Source organism: Vigna umbellata, chromosome 4 (genome assembly GCF_029865625.1).
Source record: "Vigna umbellata cultivar VRB3 chromosome 4, Vumbellata_1.0, whole genome shotgun sequence".
NCBI classification, from domain to species: Eukaryota; Viridiplantae; Streptophyta; class Magnoliopsida; order Fabales; family Fabaceae; genus Vigna; species Vigna umbellata.
The window spans coordinates 34180826-34202674 of record NC_142168.1 but is presented as its reverse complement, the minus strand read 5'-3'; the positions used below and the strand labels follow the sequence as shown (position 1 = coordinate 34202674).

The window sequence follows — 21849 nt, the reverse complement described above, 5'->3', positions numbered from 1 at the left end:
TAGAACTATTTATAGAATTTTGGTTCAGTAAATTTCAACATTCTTTTTGTTTTTTAAATTATGTCTATTGGCTTATCATATAAGTTAATATATTGGCATATGGATGTTATTCACTAATATTTCAATGATTGTTTTCATCAAGAATTAACTACGACATTGTCAAGCAGGCTCAAAATTGAAAAGTTGGATAGTACGAAAATTTTTCGCACAAGTTTGGCTTTTTGTTTTATAGTTATTTAATTTCTTAATTAACCAATAGAATACCAGCACTGTGAATTACTCTTGAATTTCAGTATCCCTACATTAAAAGTTTAAACTACAACCTTTAAAGCACTCCGTCACCTCTTTAGTTCATTGGGGGATTTAAGTCTTGACCGAAGAGTGAAGACCCCACATGATTCTACGGATCATGTATAAATCTTTATTTGTTTCACTTTTTCCAAAGTGAGAAACAAAACCCCACGACATTGTTTGCTGAGTTGGTCAGTCGTTAACAAATAAAAAAGCAACACCAAGAATGCTGTCAATCCGGAACAAGTAAAGTTAGAATCCAAGAATACCTAGCAATCGACACAATCAAAACCAAACACGAAACATACTAGAAAACCGAACCAATTTTATGTACACAACAATGCTGTCAATTCTACATTGGTTTACTAATATCTTTTCAGCAATGAAGTTCATGTCAAAAACATAATTAATGCCAATAAGTTAGAAAGAAGAAAAAAAAAAGTAGTGATGTAACGCAAGAAAAGATTAAGCATGGAGCTTTGCAATCATCTCCTCTACCAGCCTCAAAGTAGTATCTGCCAATTCCTCTCCTTCTGCTTCAATTTCATCCATTATCCTTTCTATAAGCTCATGATCAATCTGTTTACATCTTGAGCTATAATTGGAGCAGTCCCTCAGAAGCAACAACAGTTCTCGAGCCATGGATTTGGCTCTCCATGTTCCATCCACACTCAACTGAAGCAACCCTGGCATCACTCCCTCTGTCAAAATCAACCCTCTATATTTCTCTCTGCAGCTCTGGCATACAAGGAGAAGTATACACACTGCATACTCTTTGCTCAGTGAAGATCCATCTTCTATAGTCTCAACCAGTATCCTGATTGCTCCAATAGTACTAGCAACCTCACATAATGCACTCTCTGATGAAGACACAAGGTTTTCTAGCAACCCAATTGCTTTCTCAACCAATGGAGATGATTTTACTGAGGTGTGGATCAGTTCAAGCAAGGAGAGCATAACCCCAGAAGACACAATCAGTGGAACAATCTCTTTGCACGTTGTAAGATTCTGCAGAGTAGCAATAGCATCAAGCTGAGACTGAGTGCTATAATTGCTGTTGTTTACAAACCCAACCAAGATTTGAACAGCCCCAGAAGAAGCAATTGCTACCTTATTTGCTTTGCAAGAAGAGAGAGTAAGCATGGCTGCCAAAGTCAAGTCTGCTGCTCTCTGGCTATCACAATGGAGGAGACTCAGCAGAACTGGCAAACTTCCATATTTGATGATCCGAATCTTGTTTCTGTAAAATTTTTGGAAAAGTTTTGTGTACCATTAAGCAAACTTTTGAAGGAATTCGTACAACAGAAGGAGTTTATTTGATCCTTTGTGTTTTATACACACATTACTTTTAGGTAAAGAAATATGATGACCCAATTTATCATTAACAAATGGCAAGCTTTGTTTGTTACCAAGAACATATTCCTTAGCCCCACTACCAGAAATCCAATCATGGGGGTGATAAAAAGTTCAAACTTTTTAATTGATCCAATTCAATGTTAAGTTTTCTATGCTTTATTGTTAACCCTTTGCAATGGACACATTATTTTTGTTAACCCTCTGATCTCTTGAACACTCTCAACTCAGAGTGTTTAAGAATTCATCAGGGTGATAACAGAACTCGGAGTTAAAAATTACAGATACTGTAGACTGTAAGAAGAAACGGGAGAAGTTTACAATGAAATGATGAACTAACCTCTCAGAGCCAAAGGAAAGACTGAGCAAAGCACACAGAGCAGCTTCTATTGCTTCATAGTTTTCAGAATGAAGCATGGAAATAAGAGGAACCATGACTCTACTTTCTTCCAACTTGTGCCTCTGCTTACTGCTTAATCTGCAAAGCTCCAAAGCTGCTTGAATTTGAGATTCTCCATCACCATTCCAAAGACTTTCCACAACCTCTTTTTCCATTGGAGCTCTCTCTCAGTTTCTTCCTTTGCTGTGTGTCAATGTTGTGGTAATTGTAGCATCGAGATTGGTTGCTTGAAGAGGTAAAGCTAAGCTTTTGAGGGTATTCCAATCCGTTGTTTCAGCAAGAAGCAACATACAATTCTTTTGGTCAGCTTTTGCATTTTTCTTTTATCTTGGTGTGTGTTTTGTTGTTGGGTAGTGATAAAAAACAACATTGATTCCTAAGAATGAATCTTTAACTTTCCTTATATGGAAGCAAACGCAGTGACCTTTTGGTGGGTTCTATATTTTTGGTCAATTTTCTACTGATTTTGTGCTTCTGCTTTAATGCTATAGGTTTGCTTATAGCTGAGACTAGGACTCTGGAAAGAACATAAACTATATGTTAATCAATAACTCTTCTGAATCACCTTCACAACATTGCTTCTTCTTATTCTTTTCTTCAATCATGGCACCAAACTCCTTTTGACCATTGCTACTGCTAAGCCACCAATACCTGAAAAAAGAATGATAACTTCATAAGCAAAGTACAAAATGGAAAAGGAAAAATTTAAAAATGATTTTCAAATCACAACAATTAAATGAAAAGATACCATGCTTTATTAAGAAAAAAATTAACACCAAAAATAAATCCTATTAAAAATGGTTTTTATAATCAAATTTGAATCTTAGCCTTGATTACATGCATTCATGTTCTTACTATTTTAAGATCAATATTTCTAATGGAAAGAAGTTATTGTGTTATTCTCTGTACTTTCATATTCTCATGTATAATCTCGATTATTGAGACTGTCATGTTTAACAATATTATGTGAGAGGATATTTTTAAATTAGAAAAAAATCATATTAATTCTCGTAATCGATGAGATTACATAAGAAATAATTGATGAGAAAAATAACTATTTTAATAAAATTAAATGGGTAATTTGTTAAGAAGATTTAATGGAATGTATTGCATCCGGATTTTAAAAGAAATTTTCCCGTAAAAATAAGTTATGTAGTTTTTAAAAGATTTTATTACATTGTAATGTTTCTTTTTAATGTTTTTTATATGACTTTTATAATTAATATTCATAGAATTTTCAAAATATGAAATCATAAGATTTGAAATTATTTTATGGATCTACAATAATTAAAAGGATTTATTGCATTTAAAAATATATCAAGTATCTATTTATTTACCTTTTGAAAGTGAAATGCATCTGATCAACCTATTATTATACAAATTACATAAATAAAAGTACATTTTAGTATATAGGTAATGTTAATATTTTTGTAAGCCATCAAAGAAACAAACAAATGTTTATAAAATTTGTTATTTATTTATTCTTTTTCTTCGAATTTGTCAATTCCCTTAGAAACTATTTCGTGTGTTCCTTTTCAGTGTCACATTTTTAATGATTTTTTTATAAGAATCATTAAAATTTTTAAGGCAATTTCATTTCAATCTTTATTTTTTTAACTTAATATTAATTACTTTACATATATACATTTATTGTGATGTTAAAATGGTAATAGTAAATAAAATATTTTATTACAGTTAAGAAAACTTATTACATTTTCTTTATTTATTAAAAATATCCTTAAACCACGCTTAAAAATAATGAAGGAAGTAATTATCACAATATAATAATAGTAGTCATAACCTAACATACACAAATAGAAAAGTAAAAAAATAATAATTAGAATTAGTAAAAAAAATGAGAAATAAATAAGAAATATATATATATATATATATATATATATATATATATATATATATATATATATATATATATATATATATATATATATATATATATATATATATATATATATATATATATATATATATATATATATATATATATATATATATATATATATATATATATATATATATATATAAATGTCATTCGGTAAGAAGTTCACATAGTTCAACCATGATCTTCACTCCACCCAATATTCAAAAGCTATTTCGTCTGTATGTAAAATATTGATAATTAGAAATAGTAAAAAAAAAATGACAAATAAATAAGAAAAAATTATATTGATGTAGTTTGGTAAGAAGTTCAAATAGGTCAACCAGCACACTACTTTCACCTCCACCCAATACGCGCAAGGTATTTTGTGTGTGTGTATGTGCGCGTGTATGTGTGTGTGCATGTGCGTGTATGTGAGTGTGTGTGTGTTTACGCGTGTCTACGTGCGTGCGTGTGTGTGTGTGCGTGCATGCGGGAGTGTGTATGTGTGTGTGCGTGCGTGTGTGTGTGTGCTAATGCGTGTGTGCTAATGCGTGTGCACGTGCGTGTACACATGCGCGTTCACATTCGCGCCTTAACGAGTGTGTGCGTGTGCGTGTGTGTGTGTGCATGTGTGTGTGTGTGCATGGCCGTGGGTGCGTGTGTATGTGTGTGCGTGTCCATGTGGGCATGTGCGTAGGCGTCGATGCGTGTGTGTATGTTTGGACGCCTACATGTGTGCATGTGCGTGGGTTTGTGTGTCCGTGCGTAGGTGTGGGTGTGGGTGCGTGGGTGTAGGTGTGTGTGTGTACGTGTGCGTGTGTGCGTGTGCAATTATGCCCGTGTAAGCGTGTGCGCACGAGTACGTATGTGTGTGTGTGGGGGTGTGTGGGTGTGTGTGTGTGCGCGTGTATGGGTTTGGGTGTGTGTGGGTGTGTGTGTGTGTGTGTATGCTTGTACGCTTGTGCACATGTGCCCGTGTGTGCGTGTGTGTGTGTGTGTGCGTGCATGTGGGTGTGCGTGTGTAGGCGAGTTTGATTTTGTATGTGTGTGTATGTGAGTATGTGTGTGTGTGCATGTATGCGTGTAAGTGTGCGTTTTTGCGTGTGTGTGCATGTATGCGTGTGAGTGTGCTTGTGTGTGCCTGTGTGTGTGTGCATGCGTGTGTATGTGTGTGTGCCTGCGTGTGTGCGCGTGTGCGTGCGTGTGTGTGTGTGGATGGGTGGGTGGGTGTGTGTATGCGTGTGTGTTTGTGCGAGTGTGTGTGGGTGGGTGTGTATGTATGTGTGTGTGTTTGTGTGTGTTTGTGCGTGCGTGATTTTGTGTGTGTGTGTGATTGTTTTTGTGTGTGTGTGTTTCTATGTGAGTCTGTGTGTGCATATATGCTTGTCAGTTGTGCATGTGCGTGAGTGTGTGTGTGCATGTATGTGGAAGTGCGATTATATGTGTCTGTGTGCGTGTGCGTGTTTACATGTGCATTCTTGTGTGTGTACGTGTGCAAGCGTGTGTTTGTGTGCGGGTGTTTGTGCAGGTGTATGTGTGTGTGTGCGGGTGTGTGTGCGCAGGTGTATGTGTGTGTGTGTGGGTGTTCGTGTTATGTGTGTGTGTGCGCCCGTGGGTGCATGTGTGTATGCATGGGTGCGTGTGTTTGTGTGTCTATGTGTGTGGATGTGGGTGTGTGTTTGTGTGTGCGTGTGTTTGTGTGTCTGTGGGGGGGGGGGGGGGGTGGGGGCTTGGGTGTGTGGGTGGGTGGGTGAACGTGTGTGTGTGTGAAGTGTGTACGTGTGTGCGTATGTGATTGTGTGTGTGTATTTATACGTGTCTTTGTGTGTGTGTGTGTTTGTGTGTGTTGTTGTGTGTGTGCATGTATGCTTGTGAGTGTCCGTTTCTGCGTGTGCGTGTGTGTGTATGTATGCATGTATGCATGTGTGTGCTTATGTGTGCCTGTGTGCGTGTACGTGTGTACGTGTCCATTGGTGTGTGTGTGTGTACATGTGCAAGCGTGTGTGTATGACTGTGCGGGTGTGTGTGTGGGTGTGTGTGTGTGTGAGTGTGCTTGTTATGCGTGTGTGTGTGCACGTGGGTGTGTATGTGTGTGTGGGCGTTGGTACGTGTGTATGTGGGTGTGGGTGTGTGTGTGAACGTGGGTGTGTATGTGTGTGAGTGGGTGGGCGGATGTGTGTGTGTATGAGGGCGTGCAGATGTGTGTGTGCATGGGTGTGGGTGGCTGTGGGTGGGTGTGCGTGTGCGGTTATGCCCATATGGGTATGTGAGCGCAGACACTTATGTGCGTGTGGACGTGTGTAGGTGTGTGTGTGTGTGTATGTGTAGGGGTGTGGGTGTGTGTGCATGTGAGTGTATTTGTGTGTGTGGGTGTGTGGATGTGTGGGTGGGTGGCTGTTCTTGTGTGTGTGTGTGTGTATGTGTACGTGCTTTTGTGTGTGTGTATGTGTGATTTTTGTGTGTGATTTTGTTTGTGTGTATGTGTACATGTATGCATGTGGATTTGCATTTGTGTGTGTGCATGTATGCATTTGAGTGTGCTTGTGTGTGCCTGTGTGCGTATGCGTGTGTACATGTGCCTTCATGTGCGCGTGGATGTGTGCAAGTGTGTGTGTGTGCGGGTGTGTGGGTGTGGGTATGTGTGTGTGTTTGTGCGTGTGTGTGTGTATTTGTGTGTGTGTGTTAGTGGGTGTGTGTGTGGGTGTCTGTATGTGTGTGTGTGTTTGTGCGTATGTGTGTGTGTGTGTGTGTGTATGTGTGTGTGTGGGTGTTGGTGAGTGTGCGTGCGTGTGTATGTGTGTGCGTGTGTGTGTTTGCATGTATGCTTGTACGTGTGCATTCGTGTGTGAGTAGGTGTGCATGCGTGCGCATGTGTGTATGTGTGTGTGTGCGTGTTTGTGCGCGTGTATATGCGTGTGTGCGTGGGTGGGCGTGTCTGTTTTTTTGTGTATGTGTGTGTGTGCGTGCGTGTGTGATTTTGTGTGATCGTGCTCGTTTGTTCGTGTTCGTGTGTGTGTGCATGTATGCGTCTGAGTGTGCTTATGTGTGCCTGTGTGCCTATGCTTGTTTACATATGCATTTGTGTGTGTGGGGAGGGGGGGGGGGGTGTGCACGTCGGTGCATGTGTGTGTGCGTGGGCGCGTGCATGTGTGACAATGTCTACGTGGGTTTGTGTGTACGTGTGGGTACGTATTTGTGTTTGCGTGTGTGTGTGTGCGTGTGTACGTGTGGGTACGTATGTGTGTGCGTGTTTGTATGTGCTTGTGTGTGTGCACGCGTGTCTGCATGCGTATGGGCGTGCATGTGTGTGTGGGTGCGTAGGTGTTTGTGTGTGCATTTTTGTGTGTGTACGTGGGTGTGTATGTGTGTGTGTGTGGGTGTGTGTGTGTGTGGGGGGTGAGAATGCATCTGTGAGGGCGCATGTGTGTTTATATGTGGGTGTGTATGTGTGTTTGTGCGTGTGTATGTTTGATTTTTTGTGTGTGTCTGTGTGTGCGTGTGTGGTGTGTGTGTGTACGTGTGTGCGTGTGTGTGTGTGCGTATGTGCTTGCATGTGTGCGTGCGTGTCTGCATGCGTATGTGCGTGCGTGTGTATATGCGTGCCTGTGTGTGTGTGTGTAGGTAGGTGTGTGTGTGTCTGTGCGTGCGCCTTTGTGTGTGTATGTGTGTGGGTGTGTGTGTGGGTGTGTGGCTGTGATGGTGGGTGGGTGGGTGTGTGTGTGTGGGTGTGGTTGGGTGGGTATGTGTGTGTAAGGGCGCTTGTGTGTTTATGTGTGTGTGTGTATGTGTGGGTGTGTATGTGCTTGTGTGTGTGTGTATGTGTGATTTTGTGTGTGATTTTGTTTGTGTGTGTATATGTGCATGTATGCATTTGAGTGTGCCTGTGTGCGTGTGCGTGTGTACATGTGCATTCGTGTGAGCGTGTACGTGTGCAAGTGTGTTTGTGTGTGTGTGTACGGGTGTGTGTGTGTGGTGGTGTGGGGGTGTGTGCGTGTATATGTGTGTGCACGCATGTGTGTGCGCGTGTGCGTGTGTGTGCGTGGTTGCGTATGTGCGTGTGTTTGTGTGTACGTGGGTCTCTGTGTGTGTGTGGTTGGGTAGGGGTGTGTGTGTGTGTGTGTGTGGACGGGTGAGTGGGTTTGTGGGTGTGTGCGTGTGTGTGTGTGTGTGCGTTTGTGGGTGTGTGTAAGTGTGCGTGTGTGTGTGGGGGTGGGTAGGTGTGTTCGCGTGTGGGTGTGTGTACATGTGTTTGATGGCACATGTGTGTGTGCATGTGTTAGTGTGTGTTTGGGTGCGTGGGTGCGTGTGTGTGGGAGCGCGGATGCGTGTGTGTGGGTGTCTTGGGGCATGCGCGTGCCTGTGTGTTTGTTTGTACGTGTGTGTGTGGGTGTGGGTGGGTGTGTGCGTGCGTGCGTGTGTGTGTGATTTTGTGTGTGTGTGTGTGTGTGTGCATGTGTGATTTTGTGTGTGTATGTGCGTTTGTGTCTGTGTATGTATGCGTGTGAATATGTGTGTGCATGTATTCGTCTGAGTGTGCTTATGTGTGCCTGTGTGCGTGTGCATGTGAACGTGTGCATGTGTGTGTGTTTTTGTGTGTGTGGGTGTGTGTGTGGGTGTGTGTGTGCGTGCGTGTGGGTGGGCGTGTGAGTTTGTGTGTGCTCGTGTGGGTTCGTGTCTGTGTGTGCGTGGATGCTTGAGTAGCTGAGTGTGTGGGCGTGGGTATGTGTGTGTATGTGGGCGTGGGTATGTGTGTGTATGTGGGCGTGCGCACGTGTGTGCTTATATGTGTGTGTGTGTGCGCGTGGGGGTGCGTGTGTGATTGTTTTGTGTGTGTGGGGGGGGGGGGGGTGTGGGTGTGTGTGCGTGTTTTTGTGTGTGTGTGGATGTGTGTGTGGGTGTGTGTGTGTGGGTGGGTGTATGTGTGTGTGTGTGTTTGTGTGTGTGTGTGTGTGGGTGTGTTTGCGTTTGTGTGTGTTCGCGTGGGTTTGTGTGTGCGTGTGCGTGAATGCTTGAGTACCTGAGTGCGTGGGTGTGTGTGTGTGTGGGCGTGCGCGCGCGTGTGTGAATATATGTGTGTGTGTGTGTGTGTGATTTGTGTGTGTGTGTGTATGGGTGTGGGTGTGGGTGTGGTGCGTGTGTGATTTTTGTGTGCGTGTGTGTGTGTGTGTGTTTGTACGTGTTTGTGTGTGTGTCTGTGTGCATGTATGCGTGTGAGTGTGAGTTTGTGCGTGTGTGGGCATGTGTGTGTGTATGGGTGGGTGGGTGGGTGTGTGGGACGGGGGGGGGGGGGGGGGTGCGTGCATGTGTGTGTGTGTGTGTGCGTGTGTGTGTGCGTGCGTGCATGTGTGTATGTGTGCGTGCATGTGTGATTTTGTGTGTGCGTGTGCGTGTGGTACGTGTGTGTGCATGTATGCGTGTGAGTGTGCTTATGTTTGCCTGTGTACGTGTGCATGTGTGTGAGTGAGTGTCTTCCTGTACGCAAGGTAAAATAGTAATAATTACAATTAGTTAAAAAAATGACACAAATAAATAAGAAAAGCGTATATTCATATTCTTCGTTAAAAAGGTCAGATAACTCAACCAACACAAAACCTTTACCTAATTATTAGTCATCACTTGATGTGTGTGTATAGCATCCATAAATTGCCCTAATTTCAAGTATTCTTTTCAACTGTTATTTAATAAACTTTTAATGAATTTTGCATTTCAAATGTTGACTGATATGTTTCTTAGGAGGCTTTTTTAGGTTTTCATTCGAGATAACTTCTTTTTATTTTTCACTTGACCTTATCTTTTTTCTAAGTTACCCTTTTTGAATTTTCAACCTATTAGGTCTCTTTAACTCTTTCCTAAGCTGACTTAACAATTTTCTTCTTAGTGAGCTTATTTTGATTCTCTAGATAACCTTACCTTTTCCTATGACATTCTTTTCAAGTTTTCTTCCTATTAAGTCGCTCTAACTTTTACCTAAGCGAGGTTTTTAACACAACAAGCTTCTTTCCTTTTTTTAATTTGTTTTTCTAAGCATAGTATTTCTTAATTACATTAAAGTTTACATGAATTGTTAAGGAATTAATAAAGTATTTGACAAAGAAATTTGTGATCAAGGATCTTCAACCTATGAAGTACTTTCTTGAAATTCAGATCTTAATATCAAAATAAGATATTTTTCTCTCTTAGCAAAAGTATGCATTTAATTTATTGAAAGAAATTGAGAGGACAATATTCAAGCCACAAATTCTCCAATTAAAGGGAAATAAAAGTCCAACTAATAAGGAGATATATCAAAGACTTGTAGGGCCATTGATGTATCTCCCACGTATTAGACCTAACTCATGCTCTTGGTGCGATTAGATAGTTTATGAACAATTTAGTTGAAAACAACAAATTTTAATGTAAATAAAAGTTGTTCTTGGAAAAGGAGCAATGTTCAAGACTAGAAAGATGTAATAGTTTTGATGCAGATTGAGCTTGGTTTGTTAAAGATAGAAGATAAAAAAATAAATACTTTATATTTTGTAGGAGGTAACCTTGTCATTTGGAGAAGCAAGAAGCTGAAAGTTGTAGTTAGATTTAGTGCATATATAAGCTCAATTTCACAACCCCTATTAATCGTATGAAGCATGTAGAGATTGAAAGTTTCTTCATCATGGAAAAACTTGATAAAAATATTTTTGAATTGTCTAATATTTAATCTGAAGATCAATTTGCAGTTATTCTTACCAAAAGTTATGACAACTTAGGTTTCTGGGATATTATTAGCCAAATTAACAATATATGATATTCATTTGCCATTGAGAAGAAATGTTGACCTAGAGATATTTAATTAGCTAAATTATATGTTTATATAACATTACAAAATATTGTATAATCAAAACTTCCTTAATTTAGTCAAGTAAAATTCTATAAGAGCGTAATATCTAAACACAAAAATATATAATTTCTAGTTGATGTATATGTCTTACGTATACTTTCCCTTAAGAAATCATATACAACCATTCACATATTCTTTGACGTGCAGAGTTGTATGTTGCCTAACCTTGCATTTGGATGAGGTAATTGAAAAGGATAAATCACTTATTTGAAGAATTTAAAACTTTTTATAATAAATGACTCGTTTGAATAAAGAAATTAGAAAAAAAAGGTCAAATTAAAGAAATGTTAGAAACTAATTCAAATGAATAAAATAGAAAATTTTCAAATACTTTAAAAATATAATAAATTTGAAAATTTTCCTCTTTTTTCACTCTACTCACAAAGGTTGAGTTAAAAGACTTAGCTGAGTCGGTCTAGGTTGAAAGTTAAGTCTATTTGGCTTAGGTTAAAATTCGAGACAAGATGACTTGTGTTGAAGGTAATTAGGTGAAGGTGCCATTAAACCTTGTTGTTGTTGAAGAGTACGGAGAAGTAGGTGCCATTTAACAACCTAAAAGCATGTGGAGATGAAGGACTTTGATGACATGCTCATATTTATAATTTTGTCACTATTATGACATATTATATCCATCATAATAAATTGTTATAAAATATTTTTTCACTAGTATATGTTTATTAAATCACTTAATTTATTAGTTAAAAGAAATCATTTTCTATATTTATATTTTCGTATTTTTGTTTAAGTTTTAGTTAATGTTTTATTTTTAGGTTAAATATGTCTTTTGGTCCTCATATTTGTTCGCGAATCTTAAGTGGGTCATCGTTTTTTTGTTGTCCCAATTGAATCCAAATACTTGTTAATTTGAGGTAATAAAGCCCTATCCGTTAATTTTCGACTGACGCCGTCTGCACATGGTGAGCTGTAAATATTTTTATATGCGTGGCAATATGTATTAAGTTGAATGGGTGTTCTTTTGTATAATGAAACATTCCACGTGGACAACTAAATTTTTTATGTTGGTAGCCCTAAGCCCTAATATTTAAATCAACCCTGACATCGAAAGTTTATACTTGTTCGTGCTGGGGAGGAAGAGTGCTGGAAGAATTATATGTGTTTGTAATGTAATTGTGATATCAATGTTGATGAAACTAGGTTGATTTGTTAGTGGAAGGTTATGTAATATAATTTGATATTTGGAATGTTATTGTCTATTTTATTTATAAAGGTGACTTGTTAGTGTTTAATATTGTTGTCTTATTTGTTATATTTCCTTTGCTAATCCAAATACTTGCTAATTTGAGGCAATAAGTTAAAGAAAGTGCACAAGTAACATCATACGTAATGGTCAATAACCATCATACAAGAATGATCACCACATCAATACATAATGGTCAATAAACTTTGTCTTATAATATCTTATAACAAAACAAACATTGTCTTACAATGACAAAACCTCATAACAAACCTGATGAAATTACACCAAAAGATAACAACCTAATACATTACACCAATGCATATTACACTAGTGCATAACAAACCTGATAACAACCTAATGAAATTACACCAAAAGATAACATTGTTCCTTCATCAATATAGATTACATGATATTTAAAACAGTGTCTTTAAAATGGAAGTAAATAAGACTTCATTGATGAAAAGGAAGTACAGTAGACTCCTGAGTTGCTTGGTCAGCAGGGACATGTGTTGAAGGTATTGTCACTTCTGTTGGTTGACTAGGTTGGTCAGGAGGCACTTCTGTTGTTGTAGCTCGTTGTGGACAAGATCTTTTGTTGTGTCCCATTTCTTTGCATAGACCACATGTTTTTTTGCTCCCACCCTTTCTTAATTCACTGTCATTCTTCTTCAACTCCCAAGCCTGTAGTCTTCGTTTTTTCTGGGGCCTTCTTTGCATTGCCCTTTTCTTTGGGGGTAATACATCTAGATATGGTATAATATCCTACACATGTTGACCTTTGATAGGATAAATGATGGTGTTGTAGGTCTTTTCATAAGTAGACTTCCTAAACCAATGCTCAATGTAGTCTTCTGCATTTAAATTCAAGAACTTCATTGCAGTGATGGCATGAGTGCAAGGAATGCCACTGATTAACCATTTTCTACAACTTCAGGCTGAACCTCACCCTCACCCTCCTCCATTTCTCTACCAACTTCACCCTCACCATCCTCCACTTGTTTGGCAACATGAACTTCATCATTAACATCACCATCAACCCAATCAATCATTTTTATTATGTCTGGTTCCATGGTATTATGAACCACATACAAATGAACTTCATCACTTAACAATGCAATATTCAGCATATGCATGACACCCCTATCATCAGTCAATAATTCTAACCTATTTGGCACTACTGAAGCACCTCCTAAACTGTACCAAAGTTCTTTTATGTCTATATGACCTAAGTCTTTCACTGAAGCTAATATTCCAAAATAGCTCCACAGGTCTGGATCACAAGACCATTCTGCTATCTCTCCATCAAATTTTAAATTTCCATTATCTTGTGTAACAAAATGGCCAGTATGGTGGACCAAAACTTTAATACGTTCATCAGCCATGCTATTTTATGTATGAAGCACAAGATTTAAAGGCCTGTACGTCATGGGAGAAAACAATTATTATTACACTCCCTACTCACTAAGGAAACACTCACACGTAAAGGAGACAGGGGAACAAACTAACATCCCCACTAGGGAAACACTCACACAGACAAGGGGACCATAACACATAAAGAATGCAATATCAGTACATCCGCGTAAACGAAACAAAATCGGGACCACAACGCATAAAGATAACACACATCATACTAACCTTAACTGGCATAAACTTTCACTTCGGTTCCTCCACCTCCACGTGATTGTCTTCGTGTACTTCTTCTTCTTGCGAAATGAAATCCCTAATTTTCACTCACTCCTCAAGTTAAATCCTTAACTCACCAAATAGCAATCCCTAATCTCCTAATGCAACTTCAGTAAAACAATCCCTAAATACAAATATCTATGTCAAAAACTAATTTTTTAAAATCAAATTTCCACATAATTAAATCACTATAAATGAACTATTAATGTCTGCATCCACGTTATCACAGTTAGACGACGTCAGTCGAAAATTAACGGAGAGGGCTTTATTGCCTCAAATTAACAAGTATTTGGATTCAATTGGGATAAAAAAAAAGCGATGACCCACTTGAGATTCGCGAACAAATATGAAGATCAAAAGACCTATTTAACCTTATTTTTAATGAGAAAAGGAATGTGGATATTACTTTATCAAAAATATAGTGACGATGAAATTTGTTTATATAAACGGTAAGGTTAGTGAAGATTTATTTAAAAACTAGAAAAAATATAAGTATTAATTTATCAAAAAGTATGGGATAAAAGTATTTATTTTAAAACTATAAATTGTCTAAATAATGTCGATAGACACTTTTATTTTTGTTTATTTTTTACTTTTGTTTTCATTCACTTTTTTCGTGCAAACGTGTTTCAGTTTTAATATTATTTAAATATTGGAAATATTTTTTATAGTTAAAATTAAAAAAAAAATCTTTTCACCTGAATTTTTGAGAATAATTAACATAAAAAATAAAGTAGCTTTTTTCATCGCGATTGGTGATATTTTAAAACCAAAAACCAAAAAACACACTCATTTGACACTCTAAAGTAATAATATTATAATTATATTCATATTATTCTTTAATTTAAAATTTACATGATATGTTATTATATATATTATTAAAAAGAGTGTCAATATATGTATGTATGAGTGTCAATAGATGTGTTTAAAAGAGTGTCAATATATTTATTTACATTATATTCATATTATAAGGAGACATTATGATTTATAAAACGAAACGAAATTCATTTACATACAAGATCCTGATTTATTGACACTCAACAACTTTTTCACTTCCAATTACAATCAATTTTGTTAATTTTGCATTAAATAATTTAATTTATATTTTACTTAAATAGTTTAATTCAATATTTTATTATAAGGATGTAGGAACAAGCATTGGTGTCAACGCGTCTTTTTCTTTTACACGAATTCATTAATCAATTTAAAGTGTTCAAAATATGTTAAACATTTCAATTATTCCTATAATTAGGGTATAGAAACACTTAGAAGCATAGATTACTCAATTCCTTTGTTTTGAAATATATTTTTCCAAAACGACAACACAGTATTATATGCCATTAATTCAACATAAAACGATATTACTTCCTACCTAACTATGGATTTTTTATTCTTTAATAAACATTTTTACGTGCAACCAAAGACATCTAAAAATATGAAATATGAAATTATTCAATATATAAACAATTTCTTGTTTTGTTAATTATGCAAACCTTTAAACCATTTGTCATAAGAAGGACAATTCAATCACACCAACACTTTATGTATTTCTTGTATACACAATTTTTCCTTTTTTATGATAAAACATTGAGTAATGCTATGAACTCCTATAATTTTTCTTGCTTCCTTAAAGAGAGAATTTAAAGGATTTGTTTATGTTTCTGAAAATTCCATTTCTAGTATTTTTTAAGAGCCATTTTTTATTTCCTTGAGAAAACATACAAACACAAAAAATGTTTCTCAGTCATTTTCTGTACAGCGAGACAGTATAACAAACAAATAAAAATAAAATATTTTTAACAATTTTTTTTACAACTTTTTTATAATAAAACAATTTATGATAATTCGTGAATGATCCATTTCAAATATGCAAATCAATAAAAAAAAATTATTAAAAGAAGTTGTTAATATATCATAATCTCAAACAAAAAATATAGGTCATGCACGTTATAAAAAGTGACAACCATCTCACTTGGGGCAAACCCAATTCAAATTAACACAAACACCATGCTTCTATATGCAACCATAATAGCATCATTCTTGTGCTCCCTATACTTCTTCCATCTTGGTTGATTACCCCATCCTTGGCATGTTACCGACCGTGCTCTTCAACTTGTGGTGCCTTCATGATTTAATCACTGAGATACTAACAAAACATGGTGGCACTGGAGACTTCAAAGGGCCATGGTTCACCAAAATGAACTATTTGGTCACTTGTGACTCTCTCAACGTGCAACACATGTTGTGCAAGCGCTTCGACAACTATGTCAAGGGACATGATTTTCGTGACATCTTCGAACCATCCGGTGATGGGTTTGTCGCTGCTGAAACCTTCTCCGTTCTCAGATGAAACAACCAAGACTCAAAACATTTGTCGATCAAATCGTTCAGAAGAAGATCCTTACAAGCCTGCTTCCAATATTGGATCATGCACAACAACAAGGGAGGGTTGTGGATCTTCAAGACGTTCTCATGCGATTCACCTCTGATAACATAGGCTTGACAACTGTAGGACACGATCCTAAGAGTCTTTCTATCGACTTCCCCGAAGTTGCAATTGAGATGGCTTTTAGAGAGACTGAAAAGTCGATATTCTATAGACATACGGTGCCAAAAACTATATGGAAACTCCAAAAGTGGCTCCAAATTGGTCAAGAGAAGAAGATGACAGAAGCATGTAGAACGTTGGATGAGTTCATATATGCATTGATAGCGTCCAAGCGAGAAGAGTTATGTAAGTGCACAAAAGAAGAAATGAATGAAGCTCCATTTAACTTGCTAACTGTTTGGATGACAGAAGATGGAGGACGTGATCATGATGATAAGTTCGTAAGGGATTCTGTATTGAACTTTGTTGTAGCAGGGAGGGGAGGCATGGCTTCGGCTCTTACCTGGTTCCTTTGGCTTGTTTCGAAACACCCTTTAGTGGAAGCCAAGATTCTTGAAGAGATCAAGGATAATTTTAAGAGAAATGAGAACAAAAATTATTACAAGGGCGGTAGTCACTGTGGTTGGTTTTGGTGAGGAAAATCATGATGTTGATCAGGAACAGGATCTGAAGCAATCTATATCTGGGGAAGTTTTAGGCATGGAGGAGGAGAAACAGCTGGTTTATCTGCATGGTGCTTTGTGAAAAGCTCTGAGACTTTTTCCTCTCATACCTATTGAACGGAAGCAAGCAGTTAAAGCTGACACTCTTCCAAGTGGGCATAGAGTAAATGCCAATACAATGATAATGCTTTCTTTTTATGCAATGGGAAGGTCTGAAGAGATATGGGGAAAAGATTGTTTGGAGTTCAAGCCGGAGAGATGGATAACTGAGAGAGGAGAGATTGTGAATGTAGCATCATACAAATTCATTGCTTTTAATGCAGGACCAAGAAGTTGCTTGGGAAAGGACTTGGCCTTGCTTCAAATGAAGATGGTGGCAGCTGCTATGTTGTGGAAATATCGTTTTCAAGTGGTGGAAGGTCATGTTGTCAGTCCAAACCTTACATTTGGCCTTTCCATGAAGAACGGGTTGAAGGTTAGGATAATGAAAAGAGAACTTTAATGCAAGAGTTTCATTTTGATGGTGGTAGTTTCAGACATTATGCAGTAAGACAATTTCAGGTTACTACAATAACATAACCTACTTTTCCATCATATTTCTTTCGGCCATTAATTCATTGTCAAAATTATAACAAATCAACCTGAGATGAGACATGCACCTGTGATCTGGCTCTAGATCTGGCAGCTGACTCTCTATTCTTGATCATTCTCCTCCTCAGGTAATAGAGACATTGTTTCACATTATCAAGTTATCTTGTATTTGCAGTCCGGTAATTATCATCCTCCAGGCAAGAAGAGGCAGAAGAGAAACATTAGAGGGTACATTTATGTTCCAAAACAATTTATAAAAGGCAATATTTCTATTAATATTTTTATTTACGTCTTTTTCCTTTACATAAGTTCTTTAATAAACTTCAGTTTGTTAAACATTACTATTATTCCTATTCAAACACTTAGAAGCATAGATGATTAATCAATTCCTCCCTTTAGAAGTTTTTTTTTTCCTAAACAACACCAGAATTTGAAATATACCAGTATTAAATTCCACGTAAAAGGATATTACTTAAATCCCCAACTCAGTAATTTTTTATCTTAAATTTTCTAACAAACCGTTTTACGTGCACGCAAAAAGCTTCTAGACATTATGAACTTATTCTACATATAAACAATTTCGGTTTTTTTTGTTAACTATGAAAACTTTAAACCATTTTCCATAAGAAGGACAATTAAATGCCTGATCTTTAAACCTACATACATTATGAATTTCTTCTACAGACAATTTTTCCTTTTGTATAATAAAACAAAGAGTAATGATATGTCCTCCTACAATTTTTCTTCCTTCCTTATACAGAGAGCACTTAAAAAGGATTTGTTCATGTTTCTCAAAATCACATTTCTAGTATTTTAAGAGCTTTTTTTTTTCCTTAAGAAAACAAAAAAACAAAACAACAATTTCTCTGTCATTTCCAGTACAGTGACAGTACAACTAACAAAAATGTAGGTCATGCACATTATAAAAAGTGAATACCGTCAGACTTAGGGCAAACAAATTCGAATTAACATCAAACACTCTTGCCAATCCAAGGAAGCCATGCTTCTATACGCAGCCATAATAGCATCATTCTTGTGCTCCCTATACTTCTTCCATCGCAGTACATAGTCACAAATCACACACAGATGTCAAGCAATCTGCATTTTAAAAACTCTAAGTTCATGCATACACAAGCACAGCTAAGTTTTGATATGGCCATGCTTCTCTACGTATTCATAATAGCATCAGTTTTTTCCTTTGTATATTTCTTCCATTGTAGAAGATTTTCCAAACACCCCCTCTTGATTGATTACCCCATCCTTGGCATGTTACCCACCGTGATCTTCAACTTGTGGCGAGTTCATGATTTTCTCACGGAGGTGCTAACAAAACATGGTGGCACCGGGGAGTTCAAAGGGCCATGGTTCACCAAAATGAACTATTTGGTCACTTGTGACTCCCTCAACGTGCAACACATGCTGTGCAAGCGCTTCGACAACTACATCAAAGGATCCGAGTTTCGTGAGATTTTCGAACCCTTCGGAGATGGGGTTGTCACTGCCGATTCAGAGACATGGAAGTACTTCAGAACCGTTCTCCATTCTTTGATCAAACAAAGAAGGTTCGAAGTGTTTGTTGATCAAACAGTTCAGAAGAAAGTGTACACAAGCCTGCTTCCGATATTGGATTATGCACAACAACAAGGAAGAGTGGTGGATCTTCAGGATATCTTCAACCGATTCACATTCGATAACATATGCTCCACAATCGTAGGACACGATCCTAAGTGTCTTTCCATTGACTTTCCCGAAGTTGCGATCGAAAAGGCTTTTAATGAGTGTGAAGAGTCGATATTCTACAGACACGTAGTGCCGGGAAGTGTTTGGAAGCTCCAAAAATGGCTCCAAATTGGTCAAGAGAAGAAGATGACAGAGGCGTGCAGAACGTTTGACGATTTCATATATTCGTGCATAGCGTCCAAGCGAGAAGAGTTAAGCAAGTGCAGCAGAGAAGAAACGGAGGAAGCTCCTTTTGACTTGCTTACTGCTTTGATCACAGAAGACAGAGGACGTCTGCATGATGACAAGTTTCTAAGAGATGGTGCGTTTAACTTCTTTGTTGCAGGGAGAGAAACCATGACTTCAGCTCTTACGTGGTTCTTTTGGCTTATTGCTAAACACCCTTTAGTGGAAGCCAAGATTCTTGAAGAGATCAGAGATCATTTTAAGACAGATGAAAAGAAAACTGTTGACTGTGGTGATCATGGTTTTCATGAGGACCATCATGATCATAATCTTGATCAAGAACAGTATCTGGAGAAATCTCTATCTGGGAAAGTTTTGGGCATGAAAGAGGTGAAAAAGCTGGTTTATCTGCGTGGTGCTTTGTGTGAAGCTCTGAGACTTTTCCCTCCAGTACCCATTGAACGGAAGCAAGCAGTAAAAGCCGACACTCTTCCAAGTGGGCATAGAGTAAATGGCAATTCAATGATAATGTTTTCTCTGTATGCGATGGGAAGGTGTGAAGAGATATGGGGAAAAGATTGTTTGGAGTTCAAGCCAGAAAGATGGATATCTGAGAGAGGAGAAATAGTTTATGCACCAGCTTACAAATTCATTGCTTTTAATGCAGGACCAAGAATCTGTTTAGGTAAAGATTTGGCGTTTCTCCAAATGAAGATGGTGGCTGCTGCTATTTTGAGGAAGTACTGTTTCAAAGTGGTGGAAGATCATGTTGCAACTCCAACACATTCCATTGTTCTTCTCATGAAGAACGGTTTGAAGGCTAGCATAATGAAAAGAGAAGTTTGATGCAATAAAATCTAAATTTGATGGTTGAATTCCTTGTGTTACGTAATTCTGTTTAAGTCTATGTTTTATGAAGTGTTAAGTTCCTTTCTATTGATCTAGTTCTAAATTTCTCAGCACATTAATCCGTATTAGAGTTTTAAGTTCTATTCAAGCACTTTTTATGCAAAGGGAGAAGAATTATTTAATGTTTTTCTTGTCGAGAAAAGTTGTATATTTTTTATAGGAAAATGTTTTTTTAACATGTTTCTTTGAAAAATTTTCTAGGACAGCTTATGTGATCCGTTTTAAATATATGGACCAATCAAATAATGACACATAATTTATTGTCAAAAAGTTATTAACATATGATAGTACTTTTTAATATTACTCTAACAAACATTGTTGGAACTTATATCTAGAAGGAGTGCTCTCAAAATGGATTGTAATCCGCGAACCAACCCGGCTCACCACGGATTTGAGCCGGATTGACTCACCAATCCATCTAATTTAATTTAATTATTTATTATTTTTTGTTTTAATATTATTAGTTAGCATTTTTTTATTATATTGTAGATGATGATAAAGAAGAAGATGTTTAGAAGAGAGAAAAATACTATAAATATATTCTATTCAAGACTCTAATATTATAAATGGACAAGTGATAATATTAAAAACTTATTTGTTCGCCTTTTGTACATGTTTTTGGATTACGCTTTGATAACATGGTACTTTTATTTATTTATTTTGAATTTTCTTTGGAGTTTAACATATTTTAGTGTGACGTTTATTTAGATTTGAATTAAAAAAAATTATAATTTTTTTATTTAAAAAAACTTATAATTAAATGAGACAGTAAGTCAACCCGTTTAACCTACCAACCTGTGATGGGTCGGGACACGTTCAAATTTTTTTAATTCGCTAATAAGCGAGCCGGGTTGAGTTGACTCACTAAAACCAACCTGGTAAGTCAAAAAGGATTGAGTTGAATTACCAACTTTAATAGCTGTATGTAGAAGGGTGGGTTCAATTAATAAGCATATATGAAACATATTCAATAGTGTACAACTAAAAATAGGTGAGTCTCCCTCCACTTTTCTGTTTTCTTCTTGCACTTCCAAAATTTCAACTCTGTCATATGTTATTTCCATTAAGAACCAACAAATTTATGAGAGTTTTCATTGGCTTTCGAAAGTTAGTGAGGTGTTAATTCGATTTTGATTTTAATTAGCTTTTGAAAGCTGGTCAAGTTTCTTATTTTTTTAATCTTTTCTATTTTAGTTTAGTTTTTTCTTTTTTTTATAACAATAAAAAACATATTAAAAAAATTAAAAACAAAATTAAAAAAAATATTATTATTATTGTTAAATAAAAAACAAAAAAGTAAACTAAAATAAATAAATAAAATTAAAAAACAATAAAAAAATTTAATCGACTTTCCAAAACTGATTAAAACCTCACCAACTTACGAAAATCGATTAAAGTTTTAAATGTTTTCGAAATCTATAAAACTCTTAATCGACTTTCGAAATCTATTAATTTTTAGGATAGAACAAAAATTTTGGAGGTACAAGAAGAAAATAGAGAGGTACAGGGAGAAACATCTTTAAAAACAAATAGTATAGTTAGGATTGTTTCAAAATTATTTTTTAACTTGTGTCGTTAATTATTTGTTAACTCAATTATGTAATTCCATAGAAAACTTAAATAGATTATATTATTTTTTAAATTTGGATGTGAACTTGTAAGTCGTCTTTACTTCAAATTTTGATACGTTTTAATGTTCAAAAATTAAGGTTAAA

The 21849-nt window shown here is 36.6% G+C and overlaps 1 protein-coding gene and 2 pseudogenes across 1 annotated transcript; 2 read left to right on the top strand and 1 right to left on the bottom strand.

Moving 5' to 3' along the window:
* Window positions 1-596: 596 nt before the first annotated feature.
* LOC124828918 (ARM repeat superfamily protein) lies at window positions 597-2590 on the bottom strand. The gene is made up of 2 exons (XM_047302315.2): window positions 1985-2590; window positions 597-1531 (listed from the first exon to the last, which is right to left on the bottom strand). The coding sequence occupies exons 1-2, from the start codon at window positions 2197-2199 to the stop codon at window positions 757-759; spliced, it is 990 nt and encodes a 329-aa protein (XP_047158271.2). The 5' UTR covers window positions 2200-2590; the 3' UTR covers window positions 597-756.
* A 13059-nt stretch (window positions 2591-15649) lies between these two features.
* LOC124828888 (alkane hydroxylase MAH1 pseudogene) lies at window positions 15650-17576 on the top strand (annotated as a pseudogene).
* A 688-nt stretch (window positions 17577-18264) lies between these two features.
* LOC124828865 (alkane hydroxylase MAH1 pseudogene) lies at window positions 18265-20187 on the top strand (annotated as a pseudogene).
* The last annotated feature ends 1662 nt before the right edge of the window (window positions 20188-21849 follow it).

Excerpts from the sequence above, each read along its gene's own strand:
- LOC124828918 (XM_047302315.2), bottom strand. The coding sequence starts at position 2,199 with ATGGAAAAAGAGGTTGTGGAAAGTCTTTGGAATGGTGATGGAGAATCT. Across the intron at positions 1,532-1,984 it reads CTTTCCTTTGGCTCTGAGAG|AAACAAGATTCGGATCATCA; the intron begins GTTAGTTCATCA and ends AAAATTTTACAG.